At 40.3% G+C, this 16,401-nt stretch overlaps 1 protein-coding gene across 1 annotated transcript in view; it reads left to right on the top strand.

Moving 5' to 3' along the window:
- The window catches only part of prmt3 (protein arginine methyltransferase 3), a 51,231-nt gene that overhangs the window by 20,273 nt on the left and 14,557 nt on the right, over positions 1-16,401 (top strand). Inside the window, exons 11-13 of the mRNA XM_071489485.1 lie at positions 2,789-2,867; positions 8,389-8,576; positions 11,932-12,018. Of these exons, the coding sequence (XP_071345586.1) occupies positions 2,789-2,867; positions 8,389-8,576; positions 11,932-12,018 (354 nt within the window). The remainder of the gene's footprint in view (positions 1-2,788; positions 2,868-8,388; positions 8,577-11,931; positions 12,019-16,401) is intronic.

Raw genomic sequence — 16,401 nt, 5'->3', positions numbered from 1 at the left:
TTTTTACATGAAACTAATTTTTCAAACCAGATGGATCACTCTTCTTTGATTCTCTGGTACTGACTAACTAACATGTCAGCGATAGCAGATACATCAAGCTCAGTTGGTGATACAGGGCAGTAAAATGGGATGTGGTGTTAACCCTTAAAGGAATACTTACATTTTTTTGACAGTGCCACTTTATGGGTTTTTTACAGAGACATTTAAAGTTCAATATTAATTTCATCTCTATGATCTGTTTAGCTTAGCCTGAAAAGTAAACTAGAAGCAGGAGGAAACAGCTAGCTAGGAGACAGCTAATGAAGGTGTATTTTATTTTCTCTTTCAACAGAGGCTACCTGAATTTAGCTTCCACTCTTTATGCTAAGCGAGGCTAAACATGTTGCTGTCTCCTTTTTGACCACACAGGGCTTGAACTAACCTTCTTATCTAACTTTCTTTCCGAAAGTTAGCAAATAAGCCAAGGTCCCAAAATATCAGTGTAATGTTTTAGGGACTCAACACAACATATGCATAGTTTGTGGTGTCAGTTCATTTGTTTCCACTCAGGTTATGCTTCAGCCTGCAAACCTACACAACCTCCACCAAACTGATCTTTACATCAAAGACTGTACTTTCCACCAAGCAGATTGGACATTAACACTAACAACACATGTACATCGTGTTATCATTGCATGTTGTCCATGATTGTGTTGTTATCCATTGTGCAGGACATTCATATGATGATGGAAAAAACACTTATTTATGGTAGCTCTTTCATAAAAGGTTTTCATAAAAGTTTATTTAAAATTACTCCTGATACACTGTCGCTCATAATTTGATGAAACTGTGAGAGATGCATTTTAATACTATATTCCCATAATTAAACCATAAACATTGACTGCCCTGAAGGATGCCTTTGTATCATTAAAAGTCTAACTTTCTAACACTTTCTTTGTTATACCAGACAGTTGGTGTAACCGAAACAATATATAGACTTTTAGCTGTGTGTGCACTGATTGTCTAAAGTTGAACACCATTAAAGTCCAAACTACATCAGCCTCAGTCAAATTTACTAGTATTGCTTCATGTCTGGTGCCTCTTTACCTGCCAGTATAATGCCTTAGAAGTGGATCTGTGTTTTTGGTCATTTATATTTCAGATGTATAAATTAGGGAGGTGTGGAACATGTCTCTGCCAGGACATGGAAGGCAGCAGGGGGGCAGTAATCCTGCAGCATTGTTGATGATAAAACTCTGTGACTCTGCTTTCAGACATCTCTCTCTCCCTCCCTCTCTCTCCCATATCCTCTTTCCTTCAAGTGAATCAGTGTCCTGTGAAATTGGACTCTAAATTACGAGGCAGGTGTACTCTGTGTGAGGGTTTTAAAAATGACCTGCTCTGTTGCTAAGGACATCGACTGGACCACAACAGTCAGCAGCAGACGTGCCGCCAGTCTGACTTTGGTTCGAGACCAGTCCACTATCAATAAACAGAGAGGATGTTTCTCTTTATCGCCTCGCAGAGGATGAGCTGGTTATATCAGCCTCATCGCCTTCATCATTATCAGCTCAGGCATATGACAGCGATGGTGACAATTTTGGAGTTATAAATCAGGGCTGTTTCCCCTGTTTGTCTGCCGCTTGCCCCCCTCTGTCATTTGAATAATAAGGCTCTTATCTCACTGAATTACTATTCGGCTGGCCACTGCACTCTCTCTCTCTCTATCTCTATCACTTTGTCTCGCTCTTCCTTTCTCCTCCATTCCTCTTTCTCTTCATCATATACGCAAACACATTCACTCTTAATCTTCTGCCCTGGCCCTCACCTCTCCTTGTCCCTCTTTTCCTTCACTGAAGAGGAATCAGACATATTAGATTCTTAAACATAACTCAGGTCATTTTGTTTTCTTTTTTTTCTATCGTATTGATGAGTTCACAATACAAATTTCATCAGTTTTATCACTGTAAAACATCTTGCTCATGTGGGTACAGCTCTTCAAATATAGTGCTGACGAGCCATTTCCCAAGTATTTAACTTAAAAATATAAAAAACACTTTAATAGCACTAGTAAAGTAAATATTTTCATGAGTTATGTCCTAATCATTGATTCATTGTGAAGGAAAATGATATATCCAGGTTGAAAACTGAATGTGTTGTTTCCTTATGCTCTTGTTTTGACGGGTGTCACAGCTTTGAAAGGACTGATATGGGTCAGAAGTTGCAGTAAAATGCACATGTAGGAATTTCGCTCCACCTCCTTGTCCCTGACGGAGATATGCCCTCCCATATGTTTGAACCAGCCCAGATGTTGTGTTCACAAATAACATATTGAAGGGGCCAGTGTTGCAGCTTGAGCGTATACGATTGGTTGGTCTTCTGGTTGAAGGGCTGGTAGGCAGAAAAAGCCATTTGTCAGCAGTATCTGCCACTCAGGTCGAAGCCAACAAGATGTGGACAAAACTCAATTTCAGCATTAATGAAATAATACCACGGTTAATGTGCCGTCTACTGGAGCAGAACAGGAGGTCAGCCCAGGGTCAAACCTTTGGATGCTTGGCAGCAGACCACATGGGCACATCACTCGATTCACAGTCACTGCTAATTCAAATTTTCACCCTAGTGATGTTGGATTAAAAAATAATTGAATTGTCCAGCAGTTCTGTAGCCTTCTCCTGTCCTGCATTTATTACAAGCCTTGAACTGTCAGAGACAGCAGGTGATACTGAATGAGAAGCTGCTTTTGTCTATTGTTCTCTAAACTTTTTGCAGGAAGGTGAGATAATAATGTGCGTTTCCTCTCCTCCAGGGTTACTTCTTGTTGTTTGAGTCCATGTTGGACTCTGTCCTGTACGCCAGAGACCTCTACTTGGCTGACGGTGGCTCAGGTAGGTGACATATTCTTTCTCCTCTTAAGTTCTCACCACAAAAGTGAGGTTGCATAAAGGATAGTGACATCACAATCTATCTGTTGGTCAGAATTGGCTCTAGACTGATATAGTAATTTTCTGATATAATTTTTTTTTTTTTTAATTTCATCTCAGGTAATGAAAGAACAGATATTTTGTTTTTATTAATGTTTTGTGAATTATTTTTTTTATTTTAAGATTGATGACGCACTCAAATGCATCATCAATGTGGGAGTGACAAGAGGCGTGGTTCTGCTGTAGCATCACAGAGAGCCAAACCCACCGTTCACCAGCATGGAAATTTTTGTGCAATGAATGCAGACTCCATTGGGTGCGCTCCAAAACCTGACCAATGCAGAACCGTTTTTTGTACCAGGCTGTTAACATGTTTATTTCAGTTGTAAATCTGGATATTTTAACATAGGAGTCTATGGAGATTGACTCACTGTTGGAACCAGACTCTAGCGGTCATTTGAGAATTTTCAGCCTCAGAGGTTGCTGCTTGGAGGAACCTTACAAAAATAATTTGTTAATAAAAGTAACAGATATGGGAGTGAATTCTCTGTATTCTGTTTCTCTGTATTTCCCACTGGGTGTGTCAAATTGTATACAGGTATATACAGTTTGTCCCTTTATGCAACACTTCCCTTAATTCACACAATCCAATCCAAAAAAGCCAGGAATGTATGAGGTAATTTTTTATATGACTTGAAAGAGCCTTCTGCCTCTAATCAGCGCAATGCTCAGAGGGGACAGCTGAGTGGGAATGGTTCAGTCAGTGGGGAGGCTCAGCAGCTCACCTCAAGCTGACACACAGCTGTTTCAAAGACAACATGTCTCCTGTATGGATGGCATGAAGGATGGGCAAAGAGGAGAGACAAGTATGCAGTAGTTGATTTTGGCTTCTGTGCTCTCACAGTTTGCCTCAGTAGTAACTTGGTAGTGTTGATTTGACCTCACGTTGTTGTCCTCCTGTGTCACTTCGTTTCGTTTTAAGTGTTGTTTAATCATAAGAGAAAAAGACACAACAGATAAAATATTTGAAGCAGAGATAAAAGATGGATATTTGATATATTTAAAATGGTGTATTTGAGTCAAAAGATACGATGCAGTGAGACTACACACTGCCTTTAGTTGCTCCTCGTGACAAGAGAGAGGTCACACTCACCTATAGAGACAGAGCTGCTAGCGAGGGAGATTGGACAGGCGAAGGTGTGAGACTGAGTGAGACAGAAAGTGACAGGTCAGAGGACAGCGTATGGTTCGTCATGAGCCTTTAACCTAGACGCTGCCAACATGGGCTGCTTTCACTGGGATCTACTACCAGGGAGCATTGTGGGAAGTATTATGAAAACACGATAAATGTCATTGGCTGTCGCAATTATTCTCAGTGAAATTATATAAAACTGAATTAAAAATCCTTTCATTGATGTGTACATTTTCAAAGTCAGTATAGCTGTTCTCTCAAACGAACTCCAGTGTCCAGGGATTGTTCACACATGTAGCACACAACAGCAGACTGTCTTTCAGATGTTCTCTCACACTAGAAACACTGTTTTCAGGCGAAGGGTGGTGTCTGGATAGAGCGTGCAGGAGGCAGGATGGAAATGTCATCAATGGGCTCACTTGCTTGTTGTGAATTCTCCAGACAATGATCTGAACTTTGTCCTAGGGAGCTGGCAGAGTAAAGTCCATGTAATATCTTTGCATTTTTCACATATTGCTCCTCTGGGTAAGTTCAGAGTTGCTGCATGTGTGAAAGCACTGTAAGAGATCGATAATTTACTAATTTGATAAATTCAGTTGATTTCTAATGGTTAATTCAGCATGCAGGAATGCATGGTGCCAGGAAGGTTAGTTACCTGTGTCTGTGCTGTGAGTGGAGGCTCCTCTATATTGTTGTTTTTGTTCAGAGGTAAACATGCCCCAGGCAGTATTTATGTGCAAATCTGTGAAGCCATTCCTGCATTTCAGCTCAGCCAGACTGCACCTTAATTTAACAACCACAAATAAAGGCACATAACTTAACTTAATTTATTGAATGTTGATTTTAAAACAATAATGGACTCATATTACATTTATCAACTTCTATTCTTAAGTATATTTCAGGTTTTAAGTGTGTGTGCACGTGGCTGTGTTGAGTTATTAGTCCAGCCCTGCAGCCCTGCTGCTGTATGTGTGTTTAAGCTACATTAGAAGAGAGTTACAGCGGCTCCCTCATTCTCCCCACTACATTAACCTCCCCTTCATCCTTAAATGTGTCCCCGCACGCCTGGCACAGCACAGCGTCCAGGGAAAAGGGATCGGTTTTGTCCCATGCCCCCTCCCACACCGTCTTTCCCTCTTTCACAGCCGACCAATGGGGGAGAGGGAGAGAGCAAGAGAAGAGGGCGGAGGGGGGGTGCATGACAAACGGGCTGTGAGCAGCGAGTCGAGAAGGACGCAGATGTCAAAGCCATGAATCTGGGGACGCCCGTGTACACCCCCCCTTCTTCCCCTTCGTCTTTCTCCCTCGCCATCCACACCATAGCACCCCCCCCTCCTTTCGCCTATTCGTCTCTCTGTCTCTATTTCTTTTTCAGTGTGTCTCGCAGACGGGCCTGTCCCAGTTCTGCCCAATCAGCAGCCCCTACCCCCCCTCCTCTCACCTGGCCCTCATAATTACTCACTCGGTTCAGTAATCAGAGTAAAATGAAGTGACAAATCTGCTGTTTGCGTGTCTATGTGTGTGTCAATATGTGTGTGCACAGTCATTAGGTATTGTGACACTCACAGGGTCACAAGTAGGCTTCAGCTAATAATGAGAGGCCATGAGTTGCCCATCACTGAGCTGTCACCATCCATTCACACATTTTATGGTCCAGTGTGTTGTATGAGACTACGCACTAACACACATGCCAGGCAAAAAATACAAAATGGCTTGTATATTTTTAAAGAATAAAAAGTGGCTGTACAAAAGTTTGTGGTTTGCTACTTTATGGAGAATCAAGTCTGGGGCCAGGCTGGTTTCAACAGACTCCAATTCCCTGGATTATCTGGATTTTTTGCCTCTTCTATCTCCCCATTCCCCCATTCTTAATCTTGTAAAGCATTTTATACACACAGTTTTTTGTGTGCTATAGTACTATGTAATAGAAGATTGTTGACCCAAGGTTTTTATGGTGAAAAAAGTATTGAAATGTTCATGGAAACTTCTCAAACCACTTCTGCTTTAAATTCAGTTTCTCCACCATTCAAAACACATTTTCCCAAAATGTGGATGACTGACTAAAATATAGATGTACTGGCTCTATTTCAAAGCTCATGTTCATGTCTGTGCTGTGTTTGAGAGGAAATTGATCGGCTAGTAAGCTATAGCTAAACGTAGCATCTGGTAAGCTAATACACAGACCAGTTCCTTTTGCTAATTGCTCTTGCTATGTCGTATCGGTGCTGCTAACAGTTTGTTATGGCTGTCTGCCGTTGCTTCTGCTAATTGTGTCCTGTTTCTATCTGCTATTTCTTCTTCTTCATGTTTTGGTAGCTTTGTGCTCAAATCTTTTGCCTTATTTCTTTACCTTAGAGGAGCTACTTGTAAGTTTTGCTATGTGCTACATAGCTAGTGTTAGCGTTTACAGCTATTTACTTACCACTCTAGAAGAAACTTTGCCAGTTCATCATGAAACCTTATTCCTTTACTCGCCAAGAGCTGTCTTCAGGAACACCAATGTTGACTCGTGTTTCTGTCACTTCTTCTCTCCTACTGAAGTTAGCATGCTAACAAGCTAACCCATGACTTTCCAATAGCGACTCACTGTAGCCTCCAGTTGGCCCTGATGACATAACGCTGCTCAGAGGGTGTTTATTAACCTCTAGTCCTGTAAACCCTACGATGGCTGAAGTTCTTATCAAGCGACATTCACCACCACTTGCTCCGGACAAGAAACCACTTTTGGCAGGAGAGAAAACTTACAAATAGCCACTTAAACTGTTGCTTTCTTTCTTGTTGTGTAAATTATTTTTGTATTTTTGTTTTTGCTGTTAACTGCTTCATAACTGTTTTCTCTTGCCAAAGCCGCTGCTCGCTCCTCGCTGACTCCATCTGCTATCGCTACAGCGACTCTTTCTCTTGCTAATGGCTGCAACCTTTTATATTTAAATATTTAATGTTATATACCAACATTTCAAATATCTGATATACTGTCATGTGTATGGATAACACTAAACAGTGGCCCACAGAGCTCTCTGAACGTCTTACTGGAAGTTACCATGATGCCACAGTCAGGTATATTTAACAGTAAACTATGCAGAATTTATTTTATGACTCCCCTGTCATGATATGAGTGTATTCTAAGCACTAGTTTAGGCCCTAGGCCTCTGTGTTGGTTAATGTTACTTCACAGTAGGGATACCAATAGCTTCAAGCATCTTAAGCTCTGTCTTAATCACCAAGCATATTAACCGTACAAAGGAATTTATTCAGATGTGAAAATACAATGAAGAGACATTAAGGCTCATGTTTAATGCTCATTTTAAGACATGGGTAATGTTCATTCAGTTGACAGTGTTATGTAATATGAGGAGCGACTGTAATTGCTGCCTACACTTCGGCTTCAAAGCTTTGAAAAATGAAACTAGAATCACAGATCCCCAAGGCCACAGGTGACAGTGACACTGTCAACTGTAAAACCATGTGATTAACTGATCGGCACAAGCTTTAGAAACCTCAGATTGCAGAGAAATCTAACTTGTTCAACTTAAGTGACCATACCATTATAAATGAAGAAGAGTTGCCCTTAATGACAGCCTCAGGAAAACTTGTTGTGCATGTCAGATTAGTTTTAACTTGGCAATACTCTAGTGCAAAACTTTAATAACAGAAAAACTTTTCTGAGGAGTGGAGGCTGCTATAGTAGTGGATGTTGACTAATCACATATAGTAATGTCCACATGCTTTGTCCACATTTTAGCCATTTAGTGTACAGAGTGTAAATTATGAAAGTAGGACAAAATGGTCATCAGGCCTTGTTTAGTGCACTTGTGATGGATACAGTCATTACAGCAGCCTCATGAAATTGATGCAAAGCTCCACACCCACAAGATGTTAAGGCCTTTTGATTAAATTTGTTGAAAGGCTTGTAAGCCATTACATTTGTTGATATTAAGCACATCTCAGCACAGGTTGTCCACCTTTTCCTTTATCATTATCATTAATGGACTTTTTTTTTTTTTGGAGCAAACTAAATTTAGATTCACTCTTAGTGTGATCAGGCAGCTTTAACAATAGTTTAGCAAACTGAATCTACATTTTGAGTTGCAGTGACCTCCAAAAATATGGACAGTGACACCTGTGTTTGGTGCTTTTAATGTTAATTTATTAATAAGCAATATCCAGGTTCAATTTGAGTGCACTGTCAACAGAGCAGTGGTCAAACAACAGATTGAAATGCTACAGTGTTTTTTTCCCCCACTGCTTATTAAGTTGAAAACTTGACTCTCTGCTCCTCTCATTTCTCCACAGTCTATCCAGACCTTTGTAATATCAGCTTGGCAGCACTGGGTGACACAGAGAGGCACCAAGACCGCATTGCATTCTGGGATGACGTGTATGGCTTCAACATGGCATGCATGAAGAAGGCTGTGCTGCCTGAGGCTATGGTTGAAGTGGTGAAAGCAGATACCCTCATCTCGGAACCTGCAGTCATACAGGTAAACATATGACTGCCACAACTGAAGGTGTCATTGCTTTAGAAGTCCTGAATCAGTGCAGATATTTCAAATTGCGAAGTGAAAGAGGGCGACTTGTATCTATAATCTGACATATTACTGGTTGTATGCTGTGAAAATGAATAGTTCAAATGTGTTTTTTGTGTTTATATGAAGTAGAAGAAAAGAAAAAAAGAAATTAAACTTGCATAACTTAATACTGGCTACAGGCTACAGTTGTATGAACTCTGTCCAGCTCTGTGATGAACTGTTCTTCTAAAGAAAATTATAAACTTTTCTAATATTTATTTGTTAGGAAAATGTATGTCCACTGAGCTCTGGTTCCCTACCTGAGGTCACAAGAACGTTTTAAAGAGTCATGGGTTAGAAGATAAAAATGTATATTAAACTAAACTAAAAAGAACTAAATTTAGCTTCACAAAATTGTTTGTTTTGTAGACTTTTTTCTAGTCTTTGGTTCTTTGTGCAATGCTGTATAATTTTACATCTTTAGGTTTTAATATAGTATTTAATATTTAATACTTAATATTCGGATCAAACAACCAGAGAATCAGAGGATCCAAAGTGTATAGTGTTATATTTATGGGTAATTCCATAAAAAAAACCATTTGTGATTTAGAAAACAGTTTAGGAAATTTCGAAACACAGTAGAACATTTTTTAATTTAAACAGCTTAAGCCTTTGTTTCAAAAGTAAAAAACTGAACGTCTTCCTTTGAAGGGTGATTTTGACTTCACTCACAGTCCACCTGGCTATGGACAGCACTTGTTTTGTCAGTTTCTTTTCTTTTTTTTTTTTTTTTAAATGAATGTTTTTATTCATTTGACAGGCAAAAGTACAAACAATGAGAAATAAGGATTTTTTCCTTTTTCAAAAACAACAACCACGTATTCCCTCCCACCCCCAACCCCTCCCAGTCCTACAAAATTTAGTTACAGATTATTAACAACAATAACATCCTTCCTTCTTACTGTAAACAGACAAGCGACTACATTAGTACACAGAGAGAATAAGGATAAATAAATAAAAAATAACAAAGATATATATATATAAAAAAACAACAACAACTGAGAAGTAATATTTTTTCATTTGTCCTGTAGTGTCTTTAATTTAGCTATGTAACTAATCATGCAGCCCCATACTGAATTAAATTTACCAGGTGTCCCCCTCAGATTGTATTTAATTTTCTCCAGGTCTAAGTACAGCATGAGGTCCTTCAGCCACAGGGAAGCTTTGGGAGCAGCTGGTGACTTCCATTCCAACAAAATTCTTCTACGTGCTAATAAAGAAGCAAAGGCGACACAATCTTTAACCTTTTTCCTAATTGTTAGACGGTCTGATAATACTCCAAAAATAGCCAGTTCTGGACAAGGCATCAATTTCATATTTAGTGCATCTGCAAGATGTTTAACAACAGCCGTCCAGTAAACTTGCAGACGGAGACAGGACCAAAACATGTGGGTCATGTTTGCTGGTGACAAGTGACATCTATTGCATGTGTCTGTGATATTGGGATAAAGTTTGGAGAGTTTGGAATTGGTAAAATAGATACAATGGACAACCTTAAATTGTATCAGTTTTGTCAGTTGCTTTGTTGGTTTCTTTTTTCCTTAATAATCACAGTGAGTCGTCAGTTTTGTCATCTGTGACTGACACTAACTACCTGATATTTTGTAATTAACGTGTGTCGCAGGTGGATATATTGGTAAACCAGTTTGTCAGTCAAATCCTGTGTGTGTGCGCGCAACAACACACACACACACACACACACACATACCCCACAAACGGGAAATAGAGTTTGCAGGGCCCAAGCTGTTAGAGCATAGACAGAGAAGGAGAGCAGGAGTTAGTTGTGGAGAGAGAGATAGGGCCCTGAAGGTGTGAGTGTGTGTGTGTGTGTGTGTGTGTGTGTGTGTGTGTGTGTGTGTGTGTGTGTGTGTGTGTGTGTGTGTGTGTGTGTGTGTGTGTGTGTGTGTGTGTGTGTCTGTGACTGTGTGTCTGTGTGAATCTGTGTGTGTCTTTGTCGTGATGCTGTAGCGCTGGGTGATTGATCTATCTAATCCTTGTTTAAGTTCCTCTTAAGGAAACTTCATTACTCTCAGCCCCCTGTGGATAGAGCAGTTTTCGCTGAGCTGATGGGAGAGCACACACATTATACACACATTATACACACACACACACACACACACACACAGTCCCACATCTAAAAACATCTGAATCTTTCTGTACAGGAATGCTCTTCCCTCGTCTCTCATACGACTGTGGGTTTCTTTGCCGGTTGGCCTATTTGCTAAGTAGCATGTCCTCCACCCATCTGTGGGTGTGATGAATGAGGGGAGAACTTGATATAATGGAATTTGAATCCTCTAATCGATAGTTTCTCCCCTCCAGTGACAAATAGACAGCCTCTCTGCCCAAATTACATGGACTCTCATCTATTGCCTCCCGTTGATACGATCCAATAACATTCCATTAAGGCCGACTGCTACTCCGTAAAATTGAGAGCCCTTTCATAGAATTAAAAATTCCTGCAAAAACAGATGAGTTCTGTCTCAGCGAGGACAGATAGGAATGTTTAACTTGCAACCTGCTTGATAATACAATGTGTTTCATGCTCAGAGTCATGATTTTAATACTTTAGAAAGTCATTTTGCTGTTGTTCTAAATGGTCTCTTAAAGGCCCCAGTCTGTGGTCATTCAGCTTTATTCATCTTTAAGTAAAACTCTGCCACCAGCAGAATGGCTGCACTATATTTATTTTATTTCACTCACTCACTCATTCACCACTCCCTATATAATACACATTAATGCTGCATTCAGTAAGTAAAACCATCCATTATTTTGACTTGGAAGTGTTTACTCATTATTCTAAGATGTTAGCCCTTGTGCTAACTTTGTAATCACACCATATAAACAGCCTATGTTCTGTGTGTTATGTATTTAAAGTAGATACAAACAAGTAGTGTGTAGTGTCAACATTTGGTCTTATTCTATTTGGTCTGTAGAAACATCTCAGAGACGGACAAGATAAAAAGGAGGAACCTAAGCTAAAGCTCAAGTGTCATTGCAAAAGTCTGGATGCTTACATCAATGTGATATTCCAGTTTTTCCTTTTTAATAAATTTGCAAAAATCTCTAAAATTCTGTTTTCATTTTGTTATTGTGGGGTTTCTGTTTAGATTTCTATTAAAAAACCCAGCTTTTTTTGTCTATTTTGAAACTTTGTGCTTCTTGTATTGTGTTTTTTTTTTTTTTAATCACAATTCATACCGTCATCAGTATTTATCTTTTGTTATGTTGTGCATCATATGATGTGTTTGTTTTTGACTTTCAACAGACGATTGACTGTAACACAGTGTGCCTGTCTGAGCTGGAGTTTGCATCAGATTTCTGCTTGAAGATAACAAGCACTACAGACTGCACTGTAAGTAACACTGACACATACACACACATGTTGACACCCACCCACTACCCACTCACACATGTGATCATGTTTGAGTTTTAGCATCAAAATGATATTAAAAATTCATTATGTGAAGTATTTTGATCGATAACACGCAGTCCCACCTTTGTGACACTAGGTCTTAATTGTGTGAATGAGAAATATTTGATTAGTGTCACTAATTGCGTGATAAAGAAAAAGAAGTGTTGCTCATATTTATAAGATTTTTTTTAAAATCTCTTTCTCAAGTGAATTTGTTTTAATTCTAGTTTGAGCTACACCCAAAAAATAAATGACCTGAAACAAAAGTTTGAACATCCACTGTCATTTATCAGAGATGTTGTGCGAAGGGAACAAGGCAGTACAAACAGCAGAGACATCAGTTAGGTCATGTTGATGGATTGTGTTTCTGTATTTAAGAGGATGTCTGTCAGTTGGATAGTTAATAGAGTTTCAAATCGAATCAGAGCAGTGAGGCTAATGTGCCTTTGAATTACGTGTCATACAACATGGTGAATGTCCGAGCCTGCCTGCCCTGCCGTTCTCTCAGACACCAAAACACACCGGTTTACACGGTAACAACTTGACAGGAGATGTCCGTCCTGGTCATATATCCATAGAACCAAAGCTATTAATATGTTTCAGCCATGTCTGCTTGTACTTACCTGTCTCACATGTCAACAAACTGTAAACTGAATAACTTTGTAAAGTAATCGGAGGAAAAGGTAGCCATGATTTGACAACAACAAAAAAAGTATTTAGTGCTATTAAATGACATAATTGGTGCTCTGGGGTTAATAATTTATGCCCACAAAATAACAGAACTCCAATTAAAGCAGAATTTAACAGCATTTTAACATACAACACCTCCTCCATTCATCCATGCCCACAGTGAAAATAAAACAAGATGGCTAATTTAATTTAATCACAGAAGATAAATGCTGATCATTTCCAACTTTTTTTTTTTTAATGAAAGATAAAAATAATGAGTCATGAGAAAGACGTCACATGACTCATATGAAACCTTAGCGCTGTGGTGTGTAGGTCAGCTTGACCAATGACAACGCAGCACAAAATTGAAGTGTGTGTCCTCAGTAGCTGTAGGCACCAAAGCATGGAGAATGGTTTATGAGTTTATTTGGTGGGGTGCTGGCAGCCACTATCACCCCCCACTCCACCCGTCCCACCCCCTGAACTTCCTCCGGTGTCTCAGCCACGTTTCTCTCTCCCAGCAGCGACCTGCCGACCACAGAGCAGCCTCACTGACGCTCTGCGCTGTGAGAAGTGATCTGTCTGTAAAAGGCCATTGTGTTGGAGCAGCTTTGTGTTGTGCTGCAGTGTTACTGCACTGTCTGGTGTATTGGTTTAATGGATAATCAATAGGTGGTTATTTTCTGGCCCCTGCTCCCTGGGTAAGGCTGGTGGACTTAATGGGGTTTGTAAACATCCTCTCATTTTTCCTGTCTTTTCTGCTCTGTAATTGAAAGCAACCAGTTTCTATTTCTAGGATGTAAGTCCAGTCATGTTAGAGGAGTGCCGCAGCAAAACGGATGATGGGATCATGTGGTACAGCGGTGTCATAGTCAGTCATTCTCTCAGACTTGTTTTATGCAAGCGGTTCCTGGCTTTTACAGTGCAGGTATTTTGTGTATAAGGCATCACTGTGCCTCCAGCATCCGGCCTGTTTGTCTGAGGATTTACAGATGATTATTGACCTGCAGGAGTAGGGAGAAGTTACCATAAAGATACTGATCTGTAGTCAGTATTGGCTGCAGCTCCCCAGTAGTAGTTAAGGTTAGGATGTGTGAAGGGTAAACCGCTCCTGGACCAGTGCTCGGAGATCGGCAATGAAGAGCCGCTGCTGCTCCCATCCTGTGATGGAGCGCCTGCTTTTGTTCTCCTGTCGACAGTCCATTCATCAGCTCAGCCTGCCTAACCTTGCATTAAATGAACAGCACAACCCCTGCGTCTGTGCCGTTCATGCACAAGACAAATCCCCCTGCTCTTGCTTTATTTTATCCCTCCTTTCCTCGCCTTCCTTTCACATTTCACATGCTCTGCACTTTGCATACATTGTGTCTGCATTTGCAAACTGTGAAGCCTCTTACAGAATATATATGTGCAAATATCTCCCCTCCCGTAGAACAGGTAGCAGAAATGCCTCAACCTCTCCTAAAGGCTGAATATGATGTATGCTGATGGCATGGCAGGGGAGAATAAGTTTCTGTCTGTAATTAATTTTAACACCTCTGTGTCACTGCTGCTGACGTAGCTACTGTAGCGCTACAGTCACTGTAATCCATCTTTAACCTGCTTTCCATCAAATTTAAATTGTGTGGGGGGGGGTGTGTGGGGGTGGCGGTGGTGGCCTTCTGGACTGACAGAGTAGACACTTGTCAACTTCAAGGACGATTTCCAGCACATTAGGAAGAGAACTGTTAATGGAAAAATCCACTCTCACAAATTCAACTCTAAACAGTGGATCAGCATTCAGAGTCGGGGGGGGGGGGGGGGCAGCTGACCATTAACAAGAGGCAGGCTGCTTCCAGTTCACTCTTAATAGATATTTGACATATTGATTCATGTCAACTTCTTAGAAGTTAAAGGGGAAGTGCCCTGAGTTTACACATCAGTCTGTTTACAGGTCTTTGGGAATGAATTATATTTAATGGTGCTGGACTTGTTTTTTCTTTGTAAAGCACTTTGTCACGTTGAAATGTGAAATATGAATAACGTTTATTCTTGTTAATATTATTAAAAGTGTAAAAAGTTGTAAGAAATTTGCCCATCTTCCACCAAACTGCTGGTGGTTTAACTGCACTGCAGTTATGTAGACTTTGGGCTTTGACAAGGATCTGTCTGTTAATGTAACCTGTTAGGGAGAGTTGGGTTCAGTGGGGGCCTGGCTCTTAAATGAAGTGGCCTAACCTGAGCAAGTGCAATACAGATGTAAGGCTGAGTCATGCCACCAAATATTTGCTCTTTGCTTGGGTGTGTCTAAGTTTCAAGAACATTTTAAAGGCACACTATGTCAGAGAGTGGTAGAATTTTCTGATATAACTAATATAACTAGTAGTGGAGCTACAGTATATAAGAAGGGATGACACCTGAACCACTGAGCGAGCCATGGCATTCAGATGTGGGGTCGCCCACGGCAGCTTAGGAGGAGGTAGGTGTAGGTGCAAGGCTGGTTCAAGCTAGAAAGTCATTTAAAGGTGGATTAGGTCAGTTTACAGGCAATGCTGTCACCTGTCATAGGGCCCAGCAGATAAATGACAGTGCAGCCAGATACCCACTGTGGGGGCTAGTGATAGGTCAAAATATCATGAATATGAACGCTGGGCTTCCATAGGAGTTCTCACCTAACTTTTGGCACATTTAACTGTGCATCTGTAACTGTCCACCATGATTCCCTAGAGGTGCAATGTTAAAGTGGTATTCTTTTAATTGTCTAGTCCACCTTCTAAATTTCTATAAACAGACAGCTTTGGTCCAGGTCAGTAAAATGAGGCTTAGGTTAAGATAAGCTGTTTTGTGTGGTACTATCCACCCCACCAGAGACCTGATATTTGCCTTGGAGCGCACAGCCAAGGTACAGCTATCAGGAGCTGAACCCCAGAAACCTGGGCCTCCAAAATAGGAAAAATCTTTTAGGAGCCAGTATCCTGTGGCAAGTAGATGAATTGCAGCTTAAGTGGCTTCAGCATTTGTGCCAGTTTTTTGAAGTCATGCACAGAAAAACCCACTGCAGAAAAGAGCAGTGTCTGTAGACACAGCAGCAAAGACAGACCAGATGTCACGGTGCCACAAGATATGTTTTATTGTTTTAACAAGAGGTGAAATTTTTCTCAACTAGAAAAACTTCCACTCTTTCATTATCACCCTCTCATCCAACATGAGCCAGATGCATCAACTTCAGGCACAGGGAGGGTTGTTCAGAGACATCGTGGCAGATGTGGCCAATCACTAAAGGGGATAGTACATTTTAAGAGTACAGGCATATGAGGGTTTATTTGATCTTCTCTACTTGTTTATCATCAGTTCTGTTCTTAAGGAGGAATTATGGTACTTGTGAAGCAGGGTGTTATTTTCATATTTTTATGTTGGTTATCATAAAATTTAACACTGAGCACGTGGTGGAGGAGGGGACACTAAGGTGCACTCATACATGAGGGCACCATCCCAAATTATTATATTAGTCTAAACAATGATTAGAAATCAAAACAAACAAGAAACCACAGAAACATAAACTTGAATAAGAACATACTAAAGCTCACATATACTTATAATGATACATACATGTTACATAACCAAACCAAATGTCATTATTAAATGAATCAAAGAGCTTTTCACTTCTCTGGTGAG

The sequence above is a fragment of the Trachinotus anak genome, unplaced genomic scaffold, assembly GCF_046630095.1.
Source record: "Trachinotus anak isolate AG129_WGS33_773 ecotype Australia unplaced genomic scaffold, CSIRO_AGI_Tana_v1 ptg000011l, whole genome shotgun sequence".
NCBI lineage: Eukaryota > Metazoa > Chordata > Actinopteri > Carangiformes > Carangidae > Trachinotus > Trachinotus anak.
This window is presented reverse-complemented; position numbering and strand designations above follow the sequence as displayed.